General features: G+C 44.2%; 1 protein-coding gene across 1 annotated transcript; it reads left to right on the top strand.

The window, feature by feature from the left end:
* The first annotated feature begins 7,488 nt into the window (after positions 1–7,488).
* LOC132394251 (gastrula zinc finger protein XlCGF26.1-like) lies at positions 7,489–22,563 on the top strand. Its single transcript, XM_059970140.1, has 2 exons — positions 7,489–7,618; positions 20,689–22,563. Exon 2 carries the CDS (start codon positions 21,076–21,078, stop codon positions 22,546–22,548), a length of 1,473 nt encoding a protein of 490 aa, XP_059826123.1. The 5' UTR covers positions 7,489–7,618; positions 20,689–21,075; the 3' UTR covers positions 22,549–22,563.
* The last annotated feature ends 398 nt before the right edge of the window (positions 22,564–22,961 follow it).

The raw sequence follows: 22,961 nt of genomic DNA on the forward strand, positions 1-22,961 counted from the left end.
TTAAGGGATTGGCGACGCTGGAGGCAGTAAGCATATTCCCGCTGATGGGTGAGTCCAGAACTAGAGGCCACAGTTTAAGAATAAGGGGTAGGCCATTTAGAACAGAGATGTGGAAAAACTTTTTCACCCAGAGAGTGGTGGATATGTGGAATGCTCTGCCCCAGAAGACAGTGGAGGCCAAGTCTCTGGATTCATTCAAGACAGAGTTAGATAGAGCTCTTATAGATAGATGGGTCAAGGGATATAGGGAGAGGGCAGGGACGGGGTACTGATTGTGTATGATCAGCCATGATCACAGTGAATGGCGGTGCTAAATAGGAGGGCCGAATGGCCTACTCCTGCACCTACTGTCTATTGTCTATTACTCTGGTGCCACAAGGTTTCTGGGAAGAGTGCTCCCATTCCCAGCCAAGCATTCCTCGATTCCATGTTGACAGCTAATCTTCACAGATCAAGCTGATGCTTTCGTTGTCTTTCCCTTATTTATCCACTGCTAAGCATTTTCTTCTACAGTGGTGATTGCTGCACATTTCTGGGTTGTTCTTTTAGGTTTAGTGGCGCTTATAAAGCTTGCATATCCTCGCATGGATTGCGGCATCCAGCTTTCCCTGATGGAAATATCTCCGAAGTTTTATATTACTGTTGAGTTTTTTTTTTAAATATATCGGTTATTCCTCTTCCTCCTTCCATCTGAGGTAAAGTTAAACAAACTGTGTTTGCAGGCACACAGTGTTGTCTAAAATTTATCATTTTAGTTCTTATTTTCTTCACATTGTGCAGTTAGGTTTTGGACCTATATACCATGCCAATGTAATACGTTAATATGGGATAGCGAAATTGCCTTTGGTATATTTTGTAATTTTGAGCTTTGATGGATTATTTTCCTCACCTTCATGTAAATTCTGTTGTAAGATTTCCCTTTCTCGCAGCACTATATATAGTTTTTTTCTTATTTGCTTGTTGATTTCCCAAATGCTAATATGTTTCATATTAATCCAAGGGTTGTATTGTAGCCTCATGTTCTACTTTGAATTCTATTACTTCTATTGCAACTTTCTTGATTTTAATGTTCTGCACCTAAGTAGTCGAAATGTCATGTCTTTTATCTTCCAAAAATAGTTCTACAATTTGAATTAACTTATTTACATTGGCTGATGTATAATTTCAAATCGTCTGTGTACAGCTGATGTGTCACGATATACTTTGTTGGTTTGTTTCTCCTTTGATACTCTGTATACTTCCGATTCATTAATTTAGAGGGATAAATTATTAATTAATTCATTAATTAAATCTGCTCAGATAACTTATATAGAGGGAAGTTAGGTGTTCTGGATGGGAATTGGTTGATTGGGATGTTTTTAAAATCCAACATAAGGCAAAGACAAAAACAAACAAAAGAAGCTAAAAGATTAAATAAGAATAAATAGGTGGCTAATAAAATAAAGTGGTGAATTGAAAGACTTTTATGTGTATAACTTTATTTTTATCGTGTCACATGAGAAGTCAGCCATTCTTGTCTGGTGCTTAGATTTTTTTTATCAGGCCAAGTGGCACGGATGAAAAGCATGCTCGGGGGTTGGCCCGACTTGGATTTGAACTCAGGAACCTTAGCTACGGAGTCCGGCACTGATCCTGTTGCACCACCAGCCGGCCAGTGTATAACTGAGATGAGAGTTGGTTTTGGATCACTGGAAAATGATACTGGTGAAATAGTAATGAGGAACAAAGAAATGGTAAAAGTACCAAAAGAGCACTTTCCATTAGATTTTGTTGGGAAAACACACGCATTGTGCCTGAGCTCTCTGGGTTTCAGCCTGAGCAAGTTGCTATGCTATGAGAAGGGAACAGGTCGCAGGCAAACTGAAAGGTCTTAAGCTGGATAAGTCACTTAGACTGTACAGATTACAACCCAGAGTTCTGAAAGAGGTTGGCGAAGAAAAAGTAGATGCATTGACTAAGGTCATTTTGGTAAAAGGAACAACAGTACAGGCTATTATCAAATTGGGATGAAAATTCAAACATTAGTGGTGCAAACAGTCTTAAGAATCCTCTTGCAAAAATACTGTAAAGTTAAGTTACAGTTTGAGTTTGTGGTAAAGAAGGCAAATGCAATGTTGGTATTCATTTCGAAGGGAACAGAGCAACAAAACAGGAGATATTGCTAAGGATTTATAGGACACTGGTCAGTCTGCACTTGGGATATTGTCAACAGTTTTAGGCCCTGTGTATCAGAAATGATGTGTTTGCATACGGGAGAGTCCAGAGAAGGATCACGAGAATGATTCCGGGTCGAATGGTTAACATGTGAGAGCGTTCGGCAGCTCTGTGCCTACACTCACTGTAATTTAAAAGATAGCGGGTAGATCAAATTGGAGTTTGCCGAACGGTGAAAGGACGAGCTTAGGAGGATGTGCAGACGATGTTTCATATGATAAGAGTCTCCAGAACGACAGGGCCCAACATCAATTTGTCATAAAGGGAGCGCTGGGAGCAGACTCAGATGCAAGACACAGGCACTGAAGTACTAGGAACTGGACTGGACTGGGTTTAGGGACGGGATAGGACACAGACTAGGAGCTGGGACAGGAACACAGACTAGAGCTTGGACATTGGCTAGGAAAGTGGGACTAGGACAAGGAACTGGGAGCTAGGAGCCTGGGCTTGGACTCCGAGCCAGACACTGGGCAAGGACCCATGACCTGAATCTTGACTCGGGCTCGGACTCCCGAACTAGGCAAAGACATGACATGGTCTTGGGAGTCAGGAACCTAGGAAGCTTGGACGAGAACTGGACACTCGTAGCCTTGGTGTAGAGCATGGGAACACGGAACCTTGGACTTGAGAGACAGGAACATGGAACACAGAGCCGGGACCCCTCCTAGGGAACAGGACATAGGGCTGGGAATCATACACAGAACACAGAGCCGGGAATTCTCCAAGGGAACAGGACATAGGGTCAGGACTCAAACACAGAACACAGAGCCAGGAACCCTGCTTGGGAACAGGAAGTAGAGCTGTGACTCAGATAGAGAATGCTGATCATGATGAAACGGTTGCTAACACAGATAGCATCAAACGGCCGGATCAACTTAGTGAAGGCATGGACACAAGCAAACAGTTCCAAACAATGATAGATGGTTTCTTATCTTGACACAGCAAGGCTCTGGTCTTGCTCCAGCAATAGAACTTGATGGCGAAACAGGCAAAGCTTCAGGCAAAGGCTTCTGAATGAAGGGGTAGGGAAGGGAAAGGATCAGTCCAGCCTCAGGGTAATGGCAAAGACTTACCCCTTGGAGGCGAGGACAGGATACTGACGAGACGAACCAGCACCCACACTCGAACCCAGGGCCACTTCTATTCCCAACCGCAAGACGAGCATCAGATGCCAAAGATTAAGTCCAGCTGAAACAAGGGAAAGCCAGAAGACAAGGACTCCGGAGACCACTGACCGGACCGAGAATAAAACGTGGACTTCACGGACTGGACCGTGACACAGGTTTGATAAGCAACACTTTAAAACAAAGGTAAGGATGGTTTTGTTTCGCCATAGAGTGGAGAACCTGTGGAATGCTCTGCCACATACAGAAGTGCAAGCTGACCGTGAATATAATTAAAGAAAGAAATGCTAATTTTCTGATTCGACAGGTCATCAAATGTAATGGAGAGAAGATAGTTGCATTCGTTTGGGTAGGATCCGGGATCAGATGTGATGGATTGGTGGAGTAGATTAGATGGGCTGAATGGACTAATTCTGCTTCTCTGCCTTGTGGTCTTATGGTCTCATGGCAACACATACTGAGGACCATTTTGTTATGAGCAATGTAGGTGCAACTCTGAGTAACCTCATAAGTACGATGGTGACCAAACCACCGAGCTAGCAGATGTCTTCTCACATTTCCATATGTGATTCATGTTGACTTGGAAGCTCTTTGCAGAACGTCGAGCTGCTTCTGAAACTGTTCTCCCAGTAGGCCAAGTAGGAGGTGGCTTCAGCTACTTTCCGGATCCACTCGTGTTGATGTTGCTGAACCCGTGTTTTCTGGTGAAATAATGAACATCTCTATGCACAAGGTGATACATTAGATGATGCAACACTTGCGGTTGGAGTCATTAAAATTATGAGATACTTTTCTTCTCAATCATTGGCTGCTGTGGATGTCAATATCCCGTGTAATTTATCGGTATGTACAGGGTCTGGACAAGCACACACTTAGTACAGCCAGTCAACACAGAGGCAACGCGGACCACTCATCATCTCTGCAGTAAGACATTACTCTCAAGATAACAGAGTCAAATTATTCCACTACATTTATTGTTATTTCCCCTTCTCTCTCTCTCTCTCTCTCTCTCTCTCTCTCTCTCTCTCTCTCTCTCTCTCTCTCTCTCTCTCTCTTTCTATCTATCTCTCACACACATCCGCCCATATCTGTCTTGAATGTCGGTATACACGTCACTGTCAGAGCCCTCCAAAATAGTCTTCATCCCACTCAAAGGTCCGTATCAGACAATACACCAAGCTGGAGATTTTGGTGAGGTAAAAGCTAAGACATGGTGAATGAGCACAGAAATGGCAGTGGGATTATTTAATTTCTGGTAGTTTGGCAGTCTGTGGCTTTGGTGAAATAACGAGCTGTGATGGTCTGTTTCCAGTGACGACAGCTCTTTAACTGATGGTGGCAAATTATAAACCACGGGGCATCTGACCATCCTCACCACAGTGTAGCTGTGAGTGCCTAGCAGTGCTTGGGAAGTTATAAGTGTAAACTCTAATTTGCTGGATCAACAACCACACCACAACAGTTCTTTACTTTATCTTTTTCACCAGTTTTATTTTTTTGAATTCAGCTGGTGAGAAGGTCAGAGCCAAATACCAGCGGGACAGATATCTAATCTGTTCAGGCATTTTAAATTTTGGAATGTTTCTATGAGATCTCCCCTCATTCTCCTGAACTCAAGGGAATACAGCCCAAGAGCTGCCAGATGTTCCTCATATGGTAAACATTTTATTCCTGGAATCATTCTCGTGAATCTTTTTTGAATCTTCTCCAATTAGATATGGCAAAGTTATTTCCCATGGTAGGGGATTCTAGGACAAGAGGGCACTTCAGAATTGAAGGACGTTCATTTAGAACTGAGATGTGGAGAAATTACTTTCATCAGTGGGTGGTAAATCTGTGAAATTTTTTGCCAGAAGCGGCTGTGGAGGCCAAGTCATTGGGTGTACTTAAGGCAGAGATAGATAAGTTCTTGATTAGCCAGCACTTCAAAGTGTATGGGGTGAAGGCAGGGCAGTTGGGCTGACTGAAAAAATTGGATCAGCCCATGATTGAATGGCAGAGCAACTCAATGGGCCGAATGGCCTACTTCTGCTTCAATATTTTATGGTCTTATGGTCTAATCCACTGTTTCAACCTGCCAAAGTGCAGCTAATATTTCTGGGTATATGACCCATTCATATGAGAATTTAGCATTATTTTATTTTTCTGAGCTTCTCATAAATGTGTACAGTTTAGCTAAGCTTTACTCCAGAATTTCCACACAATTAAAAGAGTTTATATATTTTTTAAAAAAATTATTTTTGCACTACTTAAATAATTTAACTATTTAATATGTATATTATTATAATTCATAGTTGCTAAACTCTATTGTTCGGAATTAGGTTAACCTGCTGCTGCAGAGACAATGAATTTCATGACATAAGCCGGAGCTATTAAACCTGATTCTGATATTGATATGGGAGACCCATCCCCGGTCCCCACATCCCAGTACCCGCAGATCGTAATGTGAGATGGAAGCCTTTTCCATTTATTTGCATTCCTCAGAAATGACAACAGTTGAGTTTCCTTCTGTGGTTCCAAAGCAGAAGCTCAGTCTGTCTAATATTGCCACACAATTAAAAGGGGGAATTTGTTTATTTTTATCACGTACTGAGCTACAGTGAATATCTTGCCTGATGTAATATCCACACAGATCACTACATTACAACAGTACTTTGAGCTGATATACAACAAAACAATAACTATGACAAAGAATTATGGCTGCAGAGAAAGTGCAGTGCAGATGGACATATGGTGCAGGGTCACGTCGAGTTACATTATGAGATCAAGTCCATTTTATTGGACTGGAGACCACCCAATTGGCTTATAACTGCAGACAGGAAGCCGTCCTTAAGCCTGGTGGTACACGCTTTAAGCTTTTTTTTTATCTCTCCCCCGATGGGAGCCGGGTTTGCAGCAAGAATATCCCAGGTTGTGAGGATCTTTGTGTACATGCCCTGCTTTTCCAAGGCAGGGGAAGTGTAGGAAGATTCCATAGAGGGGAGGCTTGTTTCTCTGATGTTCTCTGCTCTCCAAAGTTCTCTACAGTTCCCTGCAGTCATGGGCAGAACAGCAGACATACAAAGGTGTAAGTATCGACAAGAAGCTCAGAGACCTCGGCCTTCACCCTGCCTTGTGTAGCTGGATCCTGGACTTCCTGTCAGATTGCTGGCAGGTGGTAAGAGTGGGCTTGCTCACCTCTGTCTCTTTGACCCTCAGCACACATACCCCTCAGGGTTGTCTCCTTGGCCCCGCCTTTACTCTCTGTGCACAGATGACTTGTGTTGCCACCCACAGCTCCAATCTGCTAATTAAATTTGCTGACGACACTGCATTGATCGGCCTAATCTCAAATAAAAACGAGGCAGCCTACAGAGAAGTCATCACCCTGACACAGTGGTGTCAAGAAAAAAACCTCTTTCCTTATTGTGACAAAAACAAAGGAGCTGGTTGTGCATTACAGGAGGAATGGAGACAGAGACAAAATTCAACACTTCTAAGTCTGATATTGCACATTTTAATATTGATCATGACACAATGTATTTTATATATTGTTAATGACAGAAAACATATTTATAGATTGTTACTGACAGAGAATCGTATAATTTGTCTATGGTCTGACAGCAGACTAGCGAGTGAATCCTGGTTGGAGCAAAGTCAGAAAACAGAGTTGCCAGCATGAATCAGGGGTTTGGGGCTCCAGAAAGAGATGGGGCCGAGTTTATAAGGAGGAGGAAGAAGAGGAATCAGACTAGCAGGATGTGGCTACAAAGGAAAGATCAGAAACATTTTGAAACTGGTTGATCGAAAAAGAAGTGATTAATTTCTGCAAAATACTGGAGGAAATCAACAGATCAGGAAGCAAATGTGGAAAGGAATAAATAGACACCATTTAGACCAAGCCCCTTCAGCACGCCGAGACCGTGTACTCCTCTGCTTAGCTGCTGCCTGAACTGCAGAATTTCTCCAGCATTTTGTGCGTATGTATCTACATTTCCAGCAATAGCAGAATCTCTTGTGTTTTATATCTGCATTTGGCACTAAACACGCGGAAAGTTTGCTGATATTAATTGTATTGTTTATGAGAGCTGCTGAGTTTTCTACACAAAAAAAATTGTGGTGTGGACGCGGAACTGGTGCTTGCAGAAACTTTTAACAGCACCGTGATACCAAAAACCCCTAAGTTAAAAAAAAACCGCCGTCGCTGAAGCACCGATTGAATGCGCAGGCGTCAGGGATGTGGATGTTCCCGAATATTGCGCATGCGCATTTTACAATGTGCGTCGGAAACCCGGCTGCAGGTAAGAGTGATTCTTTGGGCAAGGGTTATAACACCGACTGCGGGACAGTTGCTGTGAGTCCGGTTACCATGGCCCTCAATCCCGGCCTAGTCCTGCTCTCGTCCCCCTCTCTCAGCACCACGATCCGTACACGGGTTCCGGCGAGCTTCCGGCTGATGAGGGAATGGGAACCGATCTATCTCTCAGACGGAGCTGAGCTCCAGCTATCTAAATGCAAGGATTAGGAACTCGGAGAAAGGGCACAGAATCTTTTACATCAGCTGTTAAGAAAATCACCTTTGTTCTACCTCCCATCACAAACAAAAGAATACCTGCAGATGTTGAAAATCCAAGCAACACACACAAATTGCTGGAGGAACTCAGCATTAGTACTCTTTTCCATAGATGCTGCCTGGCCTGCTGAGTTCCTCCAGCATTTTGTGTGTGTTGCTTGTTCCACCTCCTCTTGTTCTGGACTTTTCTGTCTGTGAGGGCATGTTTTGACCCATTCTGTCTGAGTACATAATGATAATAAATACATTTGCTCTGGGCAATAAGTAGCTTTCATATCACAAATTTGCCAGTCTCCAATGAGGCAGACTTCGCTTCATTTTCATTGGCGTTACCATCAATGAGTTTACCACTATCAGTCACCTGGGGGAGGGTTCAGGGGAAATATTTATGTACAATACAGAAACTGGGGTCACCTGTATCTATTGTGGTGATGCAAAAGTTGCTGGAGAATTTACAAGTGTGAAGAAGTGGAGTGATATTTGGAAATCTGACTTTTTAAAGCATAATTTAGCAAGCAAACCACATATGAACAAAGTACAAAAGCTCTGGTTAGAAAATCCTTCATTACCTGCTACAGGCCTACTACAGAGGTTGTGTGAGAGTGCAGATGAACTCGATCGAACCCAGAGGAGATCAAAGTTCTTATCAAAACTGATTTCCTAGCTGTTAAAATGAATACCTCTCTATATAAAATTCACTGTGCACATGTTGTCACTGGGTAAAAGAAATGCACAGTACAAGATCTATTTGCACACTAGTCATTACAAATCAGAGGGGATATTGGTGGGGAGACCTCCAGTGTCCCTGATTCCCTCACCTACAAGATGTGCATCCAGCTGCAGCTTGTAACCCTACACTTTAAGGAGCTGAAGCTGGAAATGAATGAATTCAGGATCATCCAAGAGTTGTACTGGGTGATAGATATGACATGAAGACAGGTGGGTTACACCCAAGGTGCAGGACATAGGAAATTGGATGATGAGAGTCAGGTAGGGGAATGAGGTTACTGTTGTGGGGGATTACCTGGCAGAGGTAATTCAAAGGGTTGACAGAGGATTCATTAGTTAGGGGAACAAAACAAGAGGGGACTAATATCCTGGTGGTAAGGCTTACTAGTGCTAGTGTAGAGGGACGATGATGTGTTTAAAATAAGTTGTAGGGGGAATGGGAGCCAGAATGACAGAACAGATAGTGGAGAGGGTGAATTGAATTGAATTGATTTTATTACATACATCCTTCATATACATGAGGAATAGAAATCTTTATGTTACATCTCCATCTATACTATCTATATATCCATTATAATTTATTGTCACCAAACAATTGATACTAGAGCATACAATCATATAACCATATAATAATTACTGCATGGAAACAGGCCATCTCGGCCCTTCTAGTCCGTGCCGAATGCTTACTCTCACCTAGTCCCACTGACCCGCACTCAGCCCATAACTCTCCATTCCTTTCCTGTCCATATACCTATAATTACAGCAATATTTAATTCTGCGCTTTGTGCTTCCTGGAGTACAAATTGAAGTAAATATAATAAAAAAATAAATTAAAAATCATAATTAGAAAATAGAAAATGGAAAGTAAGGTAGTGCAAAAAAACCCGAGAGACAAGTCTGTATATTTGGAAGGTACAACCCAGATCTGGGTCAGGATCCATTCAGCAGTCTTATCACAGTTGGAAAGAAGCAGTTCCCAAATCTGGCCGTACGAGTCGTCATGCTCCTGTACCTTCTCCCGGAGGGGAGAGGGACAAAAAGTGTGTTGGCTGGGTGGGTCGTGTCCTTGATTATCCTGGCAGCACTGCTCCAACAGCGTGCGGTGTAAAGTGAGTCCAAGGGTGGAGGATTGGTTTGAGTGATGTGCTGAGGTGTGTTCACAATCTTCTGCAGCTTCTTCCAGTCTTGGACAGGACAACTTCGAAATATGTGATGTGTAATTTATAATAAATAGTTTGTACTTAGGACAGTCAAAGTAACATAGAAGTCAATTAATCAGTCTGATGGCCTGGTGGAGGATGATGTCCCAGAGCCTGCTGGTCCTTTTGCTGTGGTACAGTTTCCTGGTTGGTAGCAGCAGGAACAGTTTGTGGTTGTGGTGAATTGGGTCCCAATATCCATTGGGCCTTTTTTCCTCGGTTCAGCTGTTCACCCTCTCAACAGCAGATCAAGTGATTTCAAAGGTGTTTACCCTATCTCCATTCCATCTGTAGTCTACAACCAGCTCCTTTGTTTTTGCGACATTGAGGGAGAGTTTGTTTTCTTGACATCAGACAGATGTTGTTCAGAACTCAGACAAAGTCAACAATCAAAAAGTTGAGCATGTTGCGCTCACTGACCTAAGCTGTGTATATCACAATGCAAGAATCATCGTAGGAGAGCCAGATGAGCCCAGGGCATGGAATTATGATATTGTAGCCATTACTAGGAGTTGGTTGCACCCAACAGTCTGAGCGATTTAGAGGAGGAATTTTGTAGAAAGATCGCAGACAATGCCAAGAAACAAAGGTTGAGATTGTAAGCAATTTTAAATTTCAATATATTGACTAGGACTCCTATACTGTATAAGGACTAGATGGGGTAGAGTTTGTCAAATGTGCCCTTAATCAGTATGTAGAATTTCCAATGTAGGAGTGTGCAATAAGCTATTAGGAAATGATCCAAGGCTAGTGAGAAATTCGTATATGGGGACGTTTTGTATCTAGTGATGATAATGCCATGAGATAACAAGTAAATATAGAATAAGAGAGGCCTGGACGATGGTTTGAGATTCTAAATTAAAGAAAGGTCAATTTTGATGTTATCAGAAAGGATAGACAATAGACAGTGGGTGAAGGAGTAGGCAATTCAGCCCTTTGAGCCAGCACCGCCATTCAATGTGATCATGGCTGATCATCCACAATCAGTACCCCATTCCTGCTTTTTCCCCATATCCCTTGACTCCTCTATCTTTAAGAGCTCTATCTAATTCTTTCTTGAAAGCATCCAGAGAATTGACCTCCACTGCTTTCTGAGGCAGAGCATTCCATACATCCACAACTCTCTGGGTGAAAAAGTTTTCCTGAACTCTGTTCTGAATGGCCTACCCCTTATTCTTAAACTGTGGCCTCTGGTTCTGGACTCCCCCAACATCCAGAACATATTTCCTGCCTCTAGCGTGTCCAATCCCTTAATAATCTTATCTGTTTCAATTAGATCCCCTCTCGTCTTTCTAAATTCCAGTGTATACAAGCCCAGTTGCTTCAATCTTTCAACACATGACAGTGCCGCCATCCCGGGAATTAACCTCGTGAACCTACGCTGTACTCCCTCAATAGCAAGAATGTCCTTCCTCAAATTTGGAGACCAAAACTGAACACAATACTCCAGGTGGGGTCTCACCAGGGCCCTGTACAACTGCAGAAGGACCTCTTTGCTCCTATACTCAACTCCCCTTGTTATGAAGGCCAACATGCCATTAGGTTTCTTCACTGCCTGCTGTACCTGCGTGCTTACTTTCAGTGACTGATGTACAAGAACACCTAGATCTCGTTGTACTTCCCCTTTTCCTAACTTGACACCATTCAGATAGTAATCTACCTTCCTGTTCTTGCCACCAAAGTGGATAACCTCATATTTATCCACATTAAACTGCATCTGCCATGCATCTGTCCACTCACGCAACCTGTCCAGGTCACCCTGCATTCTCCTAACATCGTCCTCATATTTCACATTGCCACCCAACTTTGTGTCATCTGCAAATTTGCTAATGTTACTTTTAATCTCTTCATCTAAATCATTAATGTATATTGTAAATAGCTGCGGTCCAGGCACCGAGCCTTGCGGTACCCCACTAGTCACTGCCTGCCATTCTGAAAAGGACTCGTTAATCCCTACTCTATGTTTCCTGTTTGCCAACCAATTTTCTATCCATGTTAGTACCCTTGTACCCATGTGCTCTAATTTTGCCCACTAATCTCCTATGTGGGACCTTACCAAAGGCTTTCTGAAAGTCCAGCTACACTACATCTACCGGCTCGCCCTTGTCCATTTTCATAGTTACATCCTCAAAAAATTCCAGAAGATTAGTCAAGCATGATTTCCCCTTCTTAAATACATGCTGACTCAGACCGATCCTGTTACTGCTATCCAAATGTGCCGCTGTTTCCTCTTTTATAATTGACTCCAGCACTGATGTCAGGTTAACTAGTCTATAATTCCCTGTTTTCTCTCTCCGTCCTTTCCTAAAAAGTGGGATAACATTAGCTACCTTCCAATCATCAGGAACTGATCCTGTACCTATAGAACATTGGAAAATGATTACCAATGTGTCCATGATTTCTAGAGCCACCTCCTTAAGCCACCTCCTGCATCCTGGGATGCAGACCATCAGGCCCTGGGGATTTATCAGCTTTCAGTCCCATCAGTCTACCCAACAACATTTTCTGCCTAATGTGAATTTCCTTCAGTTCCTCTGTTACCCTAGGTCCTCTGGCCACTATTACATCTGGGAGATTGTCTGTGTCTTCCCTAGTGAAGACAGATCCAAAGTACCTGTTCAATTCGTCTGCCATTTCCTTGTTCCCCATGATGAATTCACCTGTTTCTGCCTTCAAGGGCCCAACTAATTTTTTAACTAATTTTTTCCTCTTCATATACCTAAAGAAGCTTTTACTATCCTCTTTTATATTCTTGGCTAGCTTACCTTCATATCTCATCTCTTCTCCCCGTATTGCCTTTTTAGTTATTTTCTGTTGCTCTTTAAAAGTTTCCTAATCCTCAGGCTTCCTGCACATCTTTGCTATGTTATAGAGCAAACACGAGGAAATCTGCAGATGCTGGAAATTCAAACAACACACACAAAATGCTGGTGGAACACAGCAGGCCAGGCAGCATCTATAGGGAGTAGCACTGTCGACGTTTTGGGCCGAGACCCTTGGTCAGGACTAACTGAAAGGAAAGAAACTAAGAGATTTGAAAGTAGGAGCCAGTTATACAGAGCTGGAGAATGGAAAGGATCATGGGATGGGAGGCCTAGGGAGAAAGAAAGGGGGAGGGGAGCACCAGAGGGAGATGGAGAACAGGCAGAGTGATGGGCAGAGAGAGAATAAAAACAAACAACTAAATATGTCAGGGATGGGGTAAGAAGAGGAGGAGGGGCATTAACGGAAGTTAGAGAAGTCAATGTTTATGCCATCAGGTTGGAGGCTACCCAGCCGGTATATAAGGTGTTGTTCCTCCAACCTGAGTGTGGCTTCATCTTGACAGTAGAGGAGGCCATGGATAGACATATCAGAATGGGAATGGGATGTGGAATTAAAATGTGTGGCCACTGGGAGATCCTGCTTTCTCTGGCGGACAGAGCGTAGGTGTTCAGCGAAGCGGTCTCCCAGTCTGCGTCGGGTCTCACCAATATATAAAAGGCCACACCGGGAGCAGCGGACACAGTATACCACACCAGACGACTCACAGGTGAAGTGTTGCCTCACCTGGAAGGACTGTCTGGGGCCCTGAATGGTGGTGAGGGAGGAAGTGTAAGGGCAGGTGTAGCACTTGTTCCACTTACAAGGATAAGTGCCGGGAGGGAGATCGGTGGGAAGGGATGGGGGTGGACGAGTGGACAAAGGAGTTGCATAGGGAGCGATCCCTGTGGAAAGCAGAAAGAGTGGGGGAGGGAAAGATGTGCTTGGTAGTGTGATCCCGTTGAATGTGGCGGAATTTATGGAGAATTATATGGACCTGGAGGCTGGTGGGGTGGTAGGTGAGGACCAGGGGAACCCTATCCTGAGTGGGATAGCGGGTGGATGGGATGAGGGCAGATGTGCGGGAAATGGGAGAGATGCGTTTGAGAGCAGAGTTGATGGTGGAAGAAGGGAAGCCCTTTTGTTTTAAAAAAGGAAGTTATCTCCTTCGTCCTGGAATGAAAAGCCTCATTCTGAGAGCAGATGCGGCGGAGACAGAGGAATTGTGAGAAGGGGATAGCATTTTTGCAAGAGACAGGGTGGGAAGAGTGGCCACACATTTTAATTCCACATCCCATTCCCATTCTGATATGTCTATCCATGGCCTCCTCTACTGTCAAGAAGAAGCCACACTCGGGTTAGAGGAACAACGCCTTATATACCAGCTGGGTAGCCTCCAACCTGATGGCATGAACATTGACTTCTCTAACTTCCGTTAATGCCCCTCCTCCCCTTCTTACCCCATCCCTGACATATTTAGTTGTTTGTTTTTTCTCTCTCTCTCTCTGCCCATCATTCCGCCTGTTCTCCATCTCCCTCTAGTGCTCCCCTCCCCCTTTCTTTCTCCCTAGGTCTCCTGTCCCACGATCCTTTCCCTTCTCCAGCTCTGTATCACTTTTGCCAATCACCTACCCAGCTCTTAGCTTCATCCCACCTGCTCTGGTCTTCTCCTATCATTTTGCATTTCCCCCTCCCCCTCCTACTTTCAAATCTCTTAGTATCTTTCCTTTCAGTTAGTCCTGACGAAGCGTATCGGCCCGAAACATTGACAGTGCTTCTCCCTATAGATGCTACCTGGCCTGCAGTGTTCCACCAGCATTTTGTGTGTGTTGTTTGCTATGTTATACTGCTTTTTTATTTTTAAACTGTCCTTGACTGCCCTTGTCAGCCATGGTTGCCCCCTACTTCTCTTAGAATCTTTCTTCCACTTTGGAATGAACTGATCCTGCACCTTCTGTATTATTTCCAGAAATACTTGTCGGTGTTGTTCCACTGTCATCCGTGCTAGGGTATCCTTCCAGTCAACTTTGGCTAGTTCCTCCCTCATGGCTCCATAGTCCCCTTTGTTTAACTATAATACTGACTGACACTTCTGATTTTCCCTTCTCCCTCTCAAATTGTAGATTAAAACTTATCATATTATGGTCTCTACCACCTAATATCTCCTTTACCTGGAGTTCCCTTATCAAATCTGGTTCATTACACAGCACTAGATCCAAAATTGCCTTCTCCCTGGTAGGCTCCAGTACAAGCTGCTCTATGAATCCATTTCCGAGGCACTCCACAAATTCCCTTTCTTTGGGTCCAGTACCAACTTGATTTTCCCAGTCTACCTGCATGTTGAAATCCCCCATTACAACCGTAGCATTACCTTTGCGACATGCTAATTTTAGCTCTTGATTCAACTTGCACCCTATATCCAGTCTACCATTTGAGGGCCTGTAGATAACACCCATTAGGGTATTTTTGCCCTTACAATTTCTCAGTTCTATCCATACTGACTCTACATCTCCTGATTCTATGTTACCCCTCGCAAGGGACTGAATTTCATTCCTCACCAACAGAGCCACCCCACTGTCCACCTGTCTGTCCTTTTGATAGGATGTATACCCTTGAATATTCATTTCCTAACCCTGGTCCTCTTGCAGCCATATCTCTGTTATTCCTACAATATCATACTTGCCAATTTCCAACTGACCCTCAACCTCATCCACTTTATTTCTTAAGACTTTGTGCATTCATATATAATACTTTTAATCCATTACTCCCTGCGCTTCTCACATCGATCCCTATTGCACTTGGCCATACTCTCCGATCCTTTCCTGAGCTTTCTGCCCCTTTAATTCTGTTGTCTTTCTTAACTTTTCTTATTCTCTCTTTCCCTCTACCTCCATCCTTATATTTCCAGTTCGTCTCCTCCCCCCCACTTATTAGTTTAACCACACCCGTGTAGCAGTGGCAAACCTGCCTGCCAGAATGCTGGTCCCCTGCCTGTTAAGCTGCATCCCGTCTCCTTTGTACAATTCATCCTTGCCCCAAAACAGATCCCAGTGTGATCCCAGGATCTGACAGGTGTGGTTTGGGACAGGCTGTTTTCTGGCAAAGGAGTACTTGTAAGTGGGAGGCCTTCAGAGGTGAAATTTGAGGGTGTAGAGTTTGTATGTGCCTGCCAAAATAAAGGTGCAGGGTACCTGGGTGGGTTTTTAAGAGATATTGAGGCCCTGGATATGTTGTTCCTCTAAATGCCTCAGGCTGTTGGGTGCAATCAAGACTCATTAATGACTACAATATCATCATTCCATGTCGTGTCCTCACCCGACATTTTTTAGTCATCTTCTGTTAGTTTTTAAAAGCTTCACAATATTTTTTGCTCATTAATGTTGGTTTTGGCTTTTATGTTGGTTTTGGCTTCTCATTTCAGCCATGTTTGTGTCCTCCTGCCTTTCTAATGCTTCATTGGGATGTATCTATCATGCATCTCCCGAATTGCTCCCTGAAACTCCAGCCATTGCTGCTCCGTTGTCACTCCTACCAGTTTCCCCTTCCAAGCAAGTTAGTCCAGCTTCTTTGTCATAGAAACTTGGAGAAGTTCAGTGCAGAAACAGACCACATGTCCCATCTGGACAATGCTGAAAACATTTAAGCTGTCTAATGCAATGACCTGCACTGGGACCATAGCCCTCCATACCGCTACCATCCAGGTGCCTATCCAAACTTCTCTTAAATGGTGAACTCGAGCTCACGTGCACCACTATGCTGGCATCTCATTCCACACTTTCACAATCAGTTCAGTGGAGGTTTTGTTAAATGGAGAAGCCACTTACCCATGACCTCTGGTTGTCATCCCACCCAATCTCAGTGGAAAAGCTGTTTACATTTACCCTATCTGTACCCTCATAATTTTGCATACTTCCAACAAATCCTCAAAGCAATGTATAATTTCCTTGTTTATGCTTAGAGCCCTTTTTAGATGTATAAGATGATGAGGGTCATTGATTGTGTGGATAGCCAGAGGCTTTTCCCAGGGCTGAAATGGCTAATACGAGGGGCATAGTTTTAAGGTCCTTGGAAATAGGTATCGAGGGGATATCAGGGGCAAGTTTGTACACAGAGAGTAGTGGGTGCATGGAATGCACTGCAAGCAGCGGTGGTTGAGGCAGATACAACAGGGTCTTTTAAGAGCCTTTTAGATAGGTACATGCAGCTTAGAAAAACAGAGGGCTATGAGCTAGGGAAATTCTTGGCAGTTTCTAGAGTAAGTTGCATGGTTGGCACAATATTGTGGGCTGAATGGCCTGGGATGTGCTGTAGATTTCTGTGTTCTATGTTGAACAGCGAAATAACCTTAGCTATACAATCCTCTGATAAACCCCCCCCCCCCCTTCACTAAGGATGATTTAGTTGTTTTTGCTAGGGGCCCGACAATTTCTGCACTTGCCTCCTGTTGGGTCCCAGGGAGCACCATGTCATGCCCTTTTCCACACTCCTATAGACCCTGTGTCCATCTCTTGAGTCAATAGAGATGAAAAAAATATTTCAACTCTCCCCCATCTGCATTGTTTCCACACATGGATTGCCATTCCGGTCTTCCAGACGACCAGCTTTGTACTTTGCAATCCTTTTGCTCTTAATCTATCTCTAGAATCCCTGAGGATTATCCTTCATCTTTTCTGCGAGAACAACCTCATGCCTTCTTTTAGCCGTCCTGATTTATTTCTTATGTGTTCTGTTGCCTTTCTTATACTCCATAAGAACCTGCCTGCCTATCCCTGTTATGCAACTCCATCTTGTGCTTTGCCGGGGTCTCAATATCTCTTGAAATCCAAGGTTCGCTACAGTTTCTATCTGTACCTTTTGTTCTGAGAAGCATACACCCGCTTTGTACTTTAAAAATTTCTCTTTGGAGGCCTCCCACTTACCAAGCACACCTTTGCTATAAAGCAGCCTGTCCCAGTCCACAGCTGTCAGATCCTAGTGTCATAATTCCAGGTGTTGTTCCATGCCCTGAACACATCTGACTTTACTCCAATTCTCCTTGTATTGAAATATACAGGGCTCAGCATATTCACTGCATCAATGTTTTTCATTCCTGACTTTGTCTATGGTCTGAACAACATCTGTCTCCATAATCACTCCACTGTCTGTTCTGTTTTTCTGGCTCCCATTCCCCCTGAAACTTTAGTTTAACCCCCCTACCCCCACCTCCCACCATGCAGCTCTATCATTCCTTTGGCTTTCATCTCCCAGGTCAATAAAAAGATGGTATATAGCAGGTACAGGCAGATAGGAACGAATGGGGTACTTATGAAGTGCAGGAAATTCAAGTGAATACTTATGAAAGAAATAAAAGAAGGCATGAGGTTGCCCCAGCAGACAAGGTGAAGGAGAATCCTCAGGGATTCTGCAGATATGTTCAGAGCAAAAAGATTGCAAGGGAAAAAATTAATCCTCTGGAAGATCAGAATGGTAATCCATATGAGGAGACAAAGTAGATGGAAGAGATTTTTTTTTGCATCCATATTTACTCAGGCGATGGACAGAGAGTCTATAGAAGTGAGGCAAAGCAACATCAACATCATGTACAGGTTGCAGAGGTGGAGGTGTTTGCTGTCTTAAGGCAAATTACCATGGATAAATCCTCAGGGCATGACAAGCTGTTCCCTAGGACCCTGCGGAAGACAAGTGCAGAAATTGTTGGGGGCCAAGCACAGATATTTACATCATCTTTAGTGACAGGTGAGGTACTGGAGGATTGAGGACAGCCAATGTTGTTCCGCTGCTCAAGAAAGGCTCTAAAAATTAACTAGGAAATTGTACGTTGGTGAGCTTGACATCAGTAGTGGGAAAGTTATTGGAACATGTGTGCAGGAACCAGATATATAAGTATTTGGATAGATGTGGATTGATTAAGTGTAGACAGCATGGCTTGTGTATGGTAGGTCATGCCTAACCAATCTTATAGAGTCTCTTAAGAAAGTTATCAGGAAAGGTGATGAAGGCAAGACAGTGGATGTTGTCTACATGGACATTAGCAAGGCACTTGATAAAGTCTCATATGGGAGGTTGGTCAAGAAGGTTCAGTCACTCACCATTCAGGAGGAAATAGTAAATTGGATTAGACACTGGCTTTGGGAGAAGCCAGAGTGTGGTAGCAGATGGTTGCCTTTCTGACTGGAGGCCTGTGACTAGTGTTGTGCCGCAGGGATCAGTGCTAGATCTGTTGTTGTTTGTCATCTATATCAGTAATCTGAATGTTAACATGGTTAGCTGGATCAGCAGATTTGTGGATGACACCAAGATTGGTGGTGTATTGGATTGCGAGGAAGACTATCATGGCTTGCTGTGCAATCTGGACCAGCTGGGAAAATGGTTTGAGAAACGGAAAATGGAATTTAATGCAGACAAGTGTGAGGTGTTGCAAGGTAGGTCTTTCACCTTGACTGGTAGGGCACTGAGGAGTGTTGTAGAAGAAAAGGATCTACAAATGCAAATCCTTAATTCACTGAACGTTGTGTCACTGTTAGATAGGGATGGAAAGGATGATTTTGACCCTTTGGCCTTCATGAACCAAAGACAGATGGATGTTATGGTGACTTGTGCAAGACATTGGTGAGGCCTAATTTGGAGTATTGTGTGCAGTTTTGGTCACCTACCTACAGGAAAAATGTAAAAGAGGTTGAAAGAGTTCAGAGAAAATTCACAAGGATGTTACCAGGTATGGAGGTCTTGGGTTATAAGGAGACATTGAACAGGTCTGGGCTTTATTCCTTGGAATGTAGGAGATTGAGGGGAGATTTGATTGTGATAGAGGGGCATAGATAGGCTAAATGCAAGCTGACTTTCTCCACTGTGATTAGGTGAGACTACAACCAGAGACCATGGGTTAAATGTGAAATGTTAAGGGGAACATGAGGGGTATCTTCTTCACACAGGTGGTCATCAGCGCTAGTGGTGCATGCAAGCTCGTTTTCAACATTGAAGAGGTTTGTGTAGGTACCTGGATGGTAGGGGTTGTATCCAGAGATACCGGCCGTGTTATAGACACACTGCCACCTGGCTAGTCGGAGGACACACCACATGCCAATCAACATTTGGTCCCTCCCAACTAATCAATGCACACCTAAATTATTGGTCACCTTAACTGAATTATCACGCCCAGCCCCATGCTATAAAAGGTGAGACTTGTGCCTGGCTCAGTCTCTCTTCCAGACCACCTCATTGAAGGTAAGTGCATTGATTTATGTCTGGGAAGGTCTATCGTTTGTCCTGGTAAGGGAGCCGCAGCTATCCAAGGTCAAGGGGGACAGCTGTCATAGTGCTTTTCCCTTGTTCTTTGTTTGTGTAACCGTACCGTCCCCACACAGCTTCCTGTGTATTGTAGTTGCTTGTGTTGACCCGACTTCCCCTTGTAAATAAATTCCTTATTATAAAAACTGTGTGTGTCCAGGCCTCTCCTGTTGAGACTCAAAGAACCAGTTATTTTCCATCACAACAGGGGTACATGAGTAGACAGTTTAAATGGTTCAACACAAACTAGATGGCCCCAAAGGGTATGTTTATGTGTTGTAATTTTCTATGACTGTGATGAGAACCTGAAATAATACAAAGATTCACTTTAAGTCCTTTTAACAGCTGTGCTGACCAACCATTCATCTCAGCAGGAATTTTCTACATGGCATTAAAACTGTGGCACTTTAAGTTAATAATGCATAAAAGAAAATCCCAGCTGCACGTCAAGAAAGACTATTTCCGTGAGACTGTTTCATTTACGGTGGGGTCAGGTGGGAACTGCAGCTCAGTGGGAACAGGGAATAATACCAACGCAGAGAGTCAAACTGAGCCAGGTCACAGGTTGGAGAGGGCAGAAATGCAGACAGGAAAAGCATCAGAGAATTTGATGGTCATTCCAGATACAAGCACTGTGCCCAGTTAGAAGATGATTTCTCACTCCAACTTGGGTTGAACTTAATTGCAACAGTGTGATGCCAGATCACACCTTGACAACTCAAGTGATCTCATCTGAAATGTTGTCCTGCACCCACTGATGGATTTTTAAATCTTTTTACAGGTTAAAAATGACAAAGAATTTGTCTACGCGAATTCAAACACAAAACACCAGTTTTGCTGTCTCTGTCCAGATATTATAAGAAGTGGAGCAAGGGATTCACTCGATCATCCTTCCTGCTCAGACTGTGGGCAGAGATTCACTTGGTCTTCTGACCGTCTGGCACGCCTGTCATTTTACACAGAGGAAAGGCCATTCACTTTCTCAGACTGTGGGAATGGATTCACTCGGTCATCTCAACTGAAGGTACATCAGCAAGTCCATTCATCTGTTCTGTGTGTGAAAAGGGATTCAGTCGGACATCCCAGCTGTGGACACACTGTTCACACTGGACAGAGGCTGGTGATCTGATGAATTTGTGGGGAAGGATTCACTCGGTCATCTGAACTAATGGCAAATCAGCAAGTTCACACTGGGGAGCAGCCAGTCACCTGCTCAATCTGTGGGAAGAGATTCACTGAACTATCCAACCTACAGAGACACCAGCGAGTTCACACCGGGGAGCAGCCGTTCACCTGCTCAGTCTGTGGGAAGAGATTCACTGAGCTATCCAACCTACAGAGACACCAGCGAATTCACACTGGGGAGAAGCCGTTTACTTGCTCAGAATGTGGGAAGGGATTCACTGAGTCATCCAACCTACAGAGACACCAGTCAGTTCACACTGGAGAGAAGCCATTCACCTGCTCAGTCTGTGGGAAGAGATTCACTGAGTCATCCAACCTACAGAGACACCAATCAGTTCACACTGGAGAGAAGCCATTCACCTGCTCAGTCTGTGGGAAGAGATTCACTCAGTTATCCAACCTACAGAGACACCAGTCAGTTCACACTGGAGAGAAGCCGTTCACCTGCTCAGACTGTGGGAAGGGATTCACTCAGTCATCCAACCTACAGAGTCATCAGCGAGTTCACACTGGCGAGAAGCCGTTCACCTGCTCAGAATGTGGGAAGGGATTCACTCAGTCATCCACCCTACAGGGTCACCAGCGAGTTCACACTGGGGAGAGGCCATTCACCTGCTCAGAATGTGGGAAGGGATTCACTCGATCATCCCAACTACTGGCACACCAGTCAGTTCACACCGGGGAGAGGCCATTCACCTGCTCAGAATGTGGGAAGGGATTCACTCGGTCATCCCATCTACTGGCACACCAGTCAGTTCACACTGGGGAGAGGCCATTCACCTGCTCATTCTGTGAGAAGAGATTCACTCATTCATCCCACCTACAGAGTCATCAGCGAGTTCACACTGGGGAGAAGCCATTCACCTGCTCAGACTGTGGAAAGGGATTCACTGAGTCATCCAACCTGCAGAGACACCAGCGAATTCACACTGGGGAGAAGCCGTTCACCTGCTCAGAATGTGGGAAGGGATTCACTCAGTTATCCACCCTACAGGATCACCAGCGTGTTCACACTGGAGAGAGGCCATTCACCTGCTCAGAATGTGGGAAGGGATTCACTCGGTCATCCCATCTACTGGTACACCAATCAGTCCACACTGGAGAGAAGCCGTTCATCTGCTCAGTGTGTGGGAAAGGATTCACTCGGTCATCCCACCTACGGGTACACCAGTCAGTCCACACTGAGGAGAAACCGTTCAGCTGCTCAGAATGTGATAAAGGATTCAATCAGTCATCCCACCTACTGGCACGCCAGTCAGTTCACACAGGGGAGAGGCCGTTCACCTGCTCAGTCTGTGAGAAGAGATTCACTCACTCTTTCACCCTACAGAAACACCAGCGAGTCCACACTGGGGAGAAGCTGTTCACCTGCTCAGAATGTGGGAAAGGATTCATTCAGTCATCCCAACTACTGGCACACCAGTCAGTTCACAACGGGGAGTGGTCGTTGTTATGAATCCCCAGGTTTTGTTTGCTGTGGACTGTCATTTTAAGGGAGAGAGTGTGATTAAGAAGGCGAATCAGTCTGACTTGCATCTTGTATACATCGCTCACAGCCTGTTTAGTTTTAACTGAGGACACAGAGAGTCAGACGGAGACAAAGGAGGAAAAATGGAAGGATCAAAACCGGGGAACTTGTGGCTGAGGGTCACTGTTTAGAACTTTCCTATGCCCACAAGGGTGGGTTAATTATCGATTCAGCGTACATCGAATGTGTGGTTGTCACCTCGTTTCATCCACAGGAGTGGATCGGATTTGGGGTATCCTGTGGAGACCACTTATGTGTTAACCCTTGCCTGCGTGTGGTATGGTAATTCACTTGAAGACGATACCCCTTGTGACAAGTCACTTTCGGTGATAATTCGTATG

The sequence above is a fragment of the Hypanus sabinus genome, chromosome 5 (genome assembly GCF_030144855.1).
Source record: "Hypanus sabinus isolate sHypSab1 chromosome 5, sHypSab1.hap1, whole genome shotgun sequence".
Lineage (NCBI taxonomy): Eukaryota > Metazoa > Chordata > Chondrichthyes > Myliobatiformes > Dasyatidae > Hypanus > Hypanus sabinus.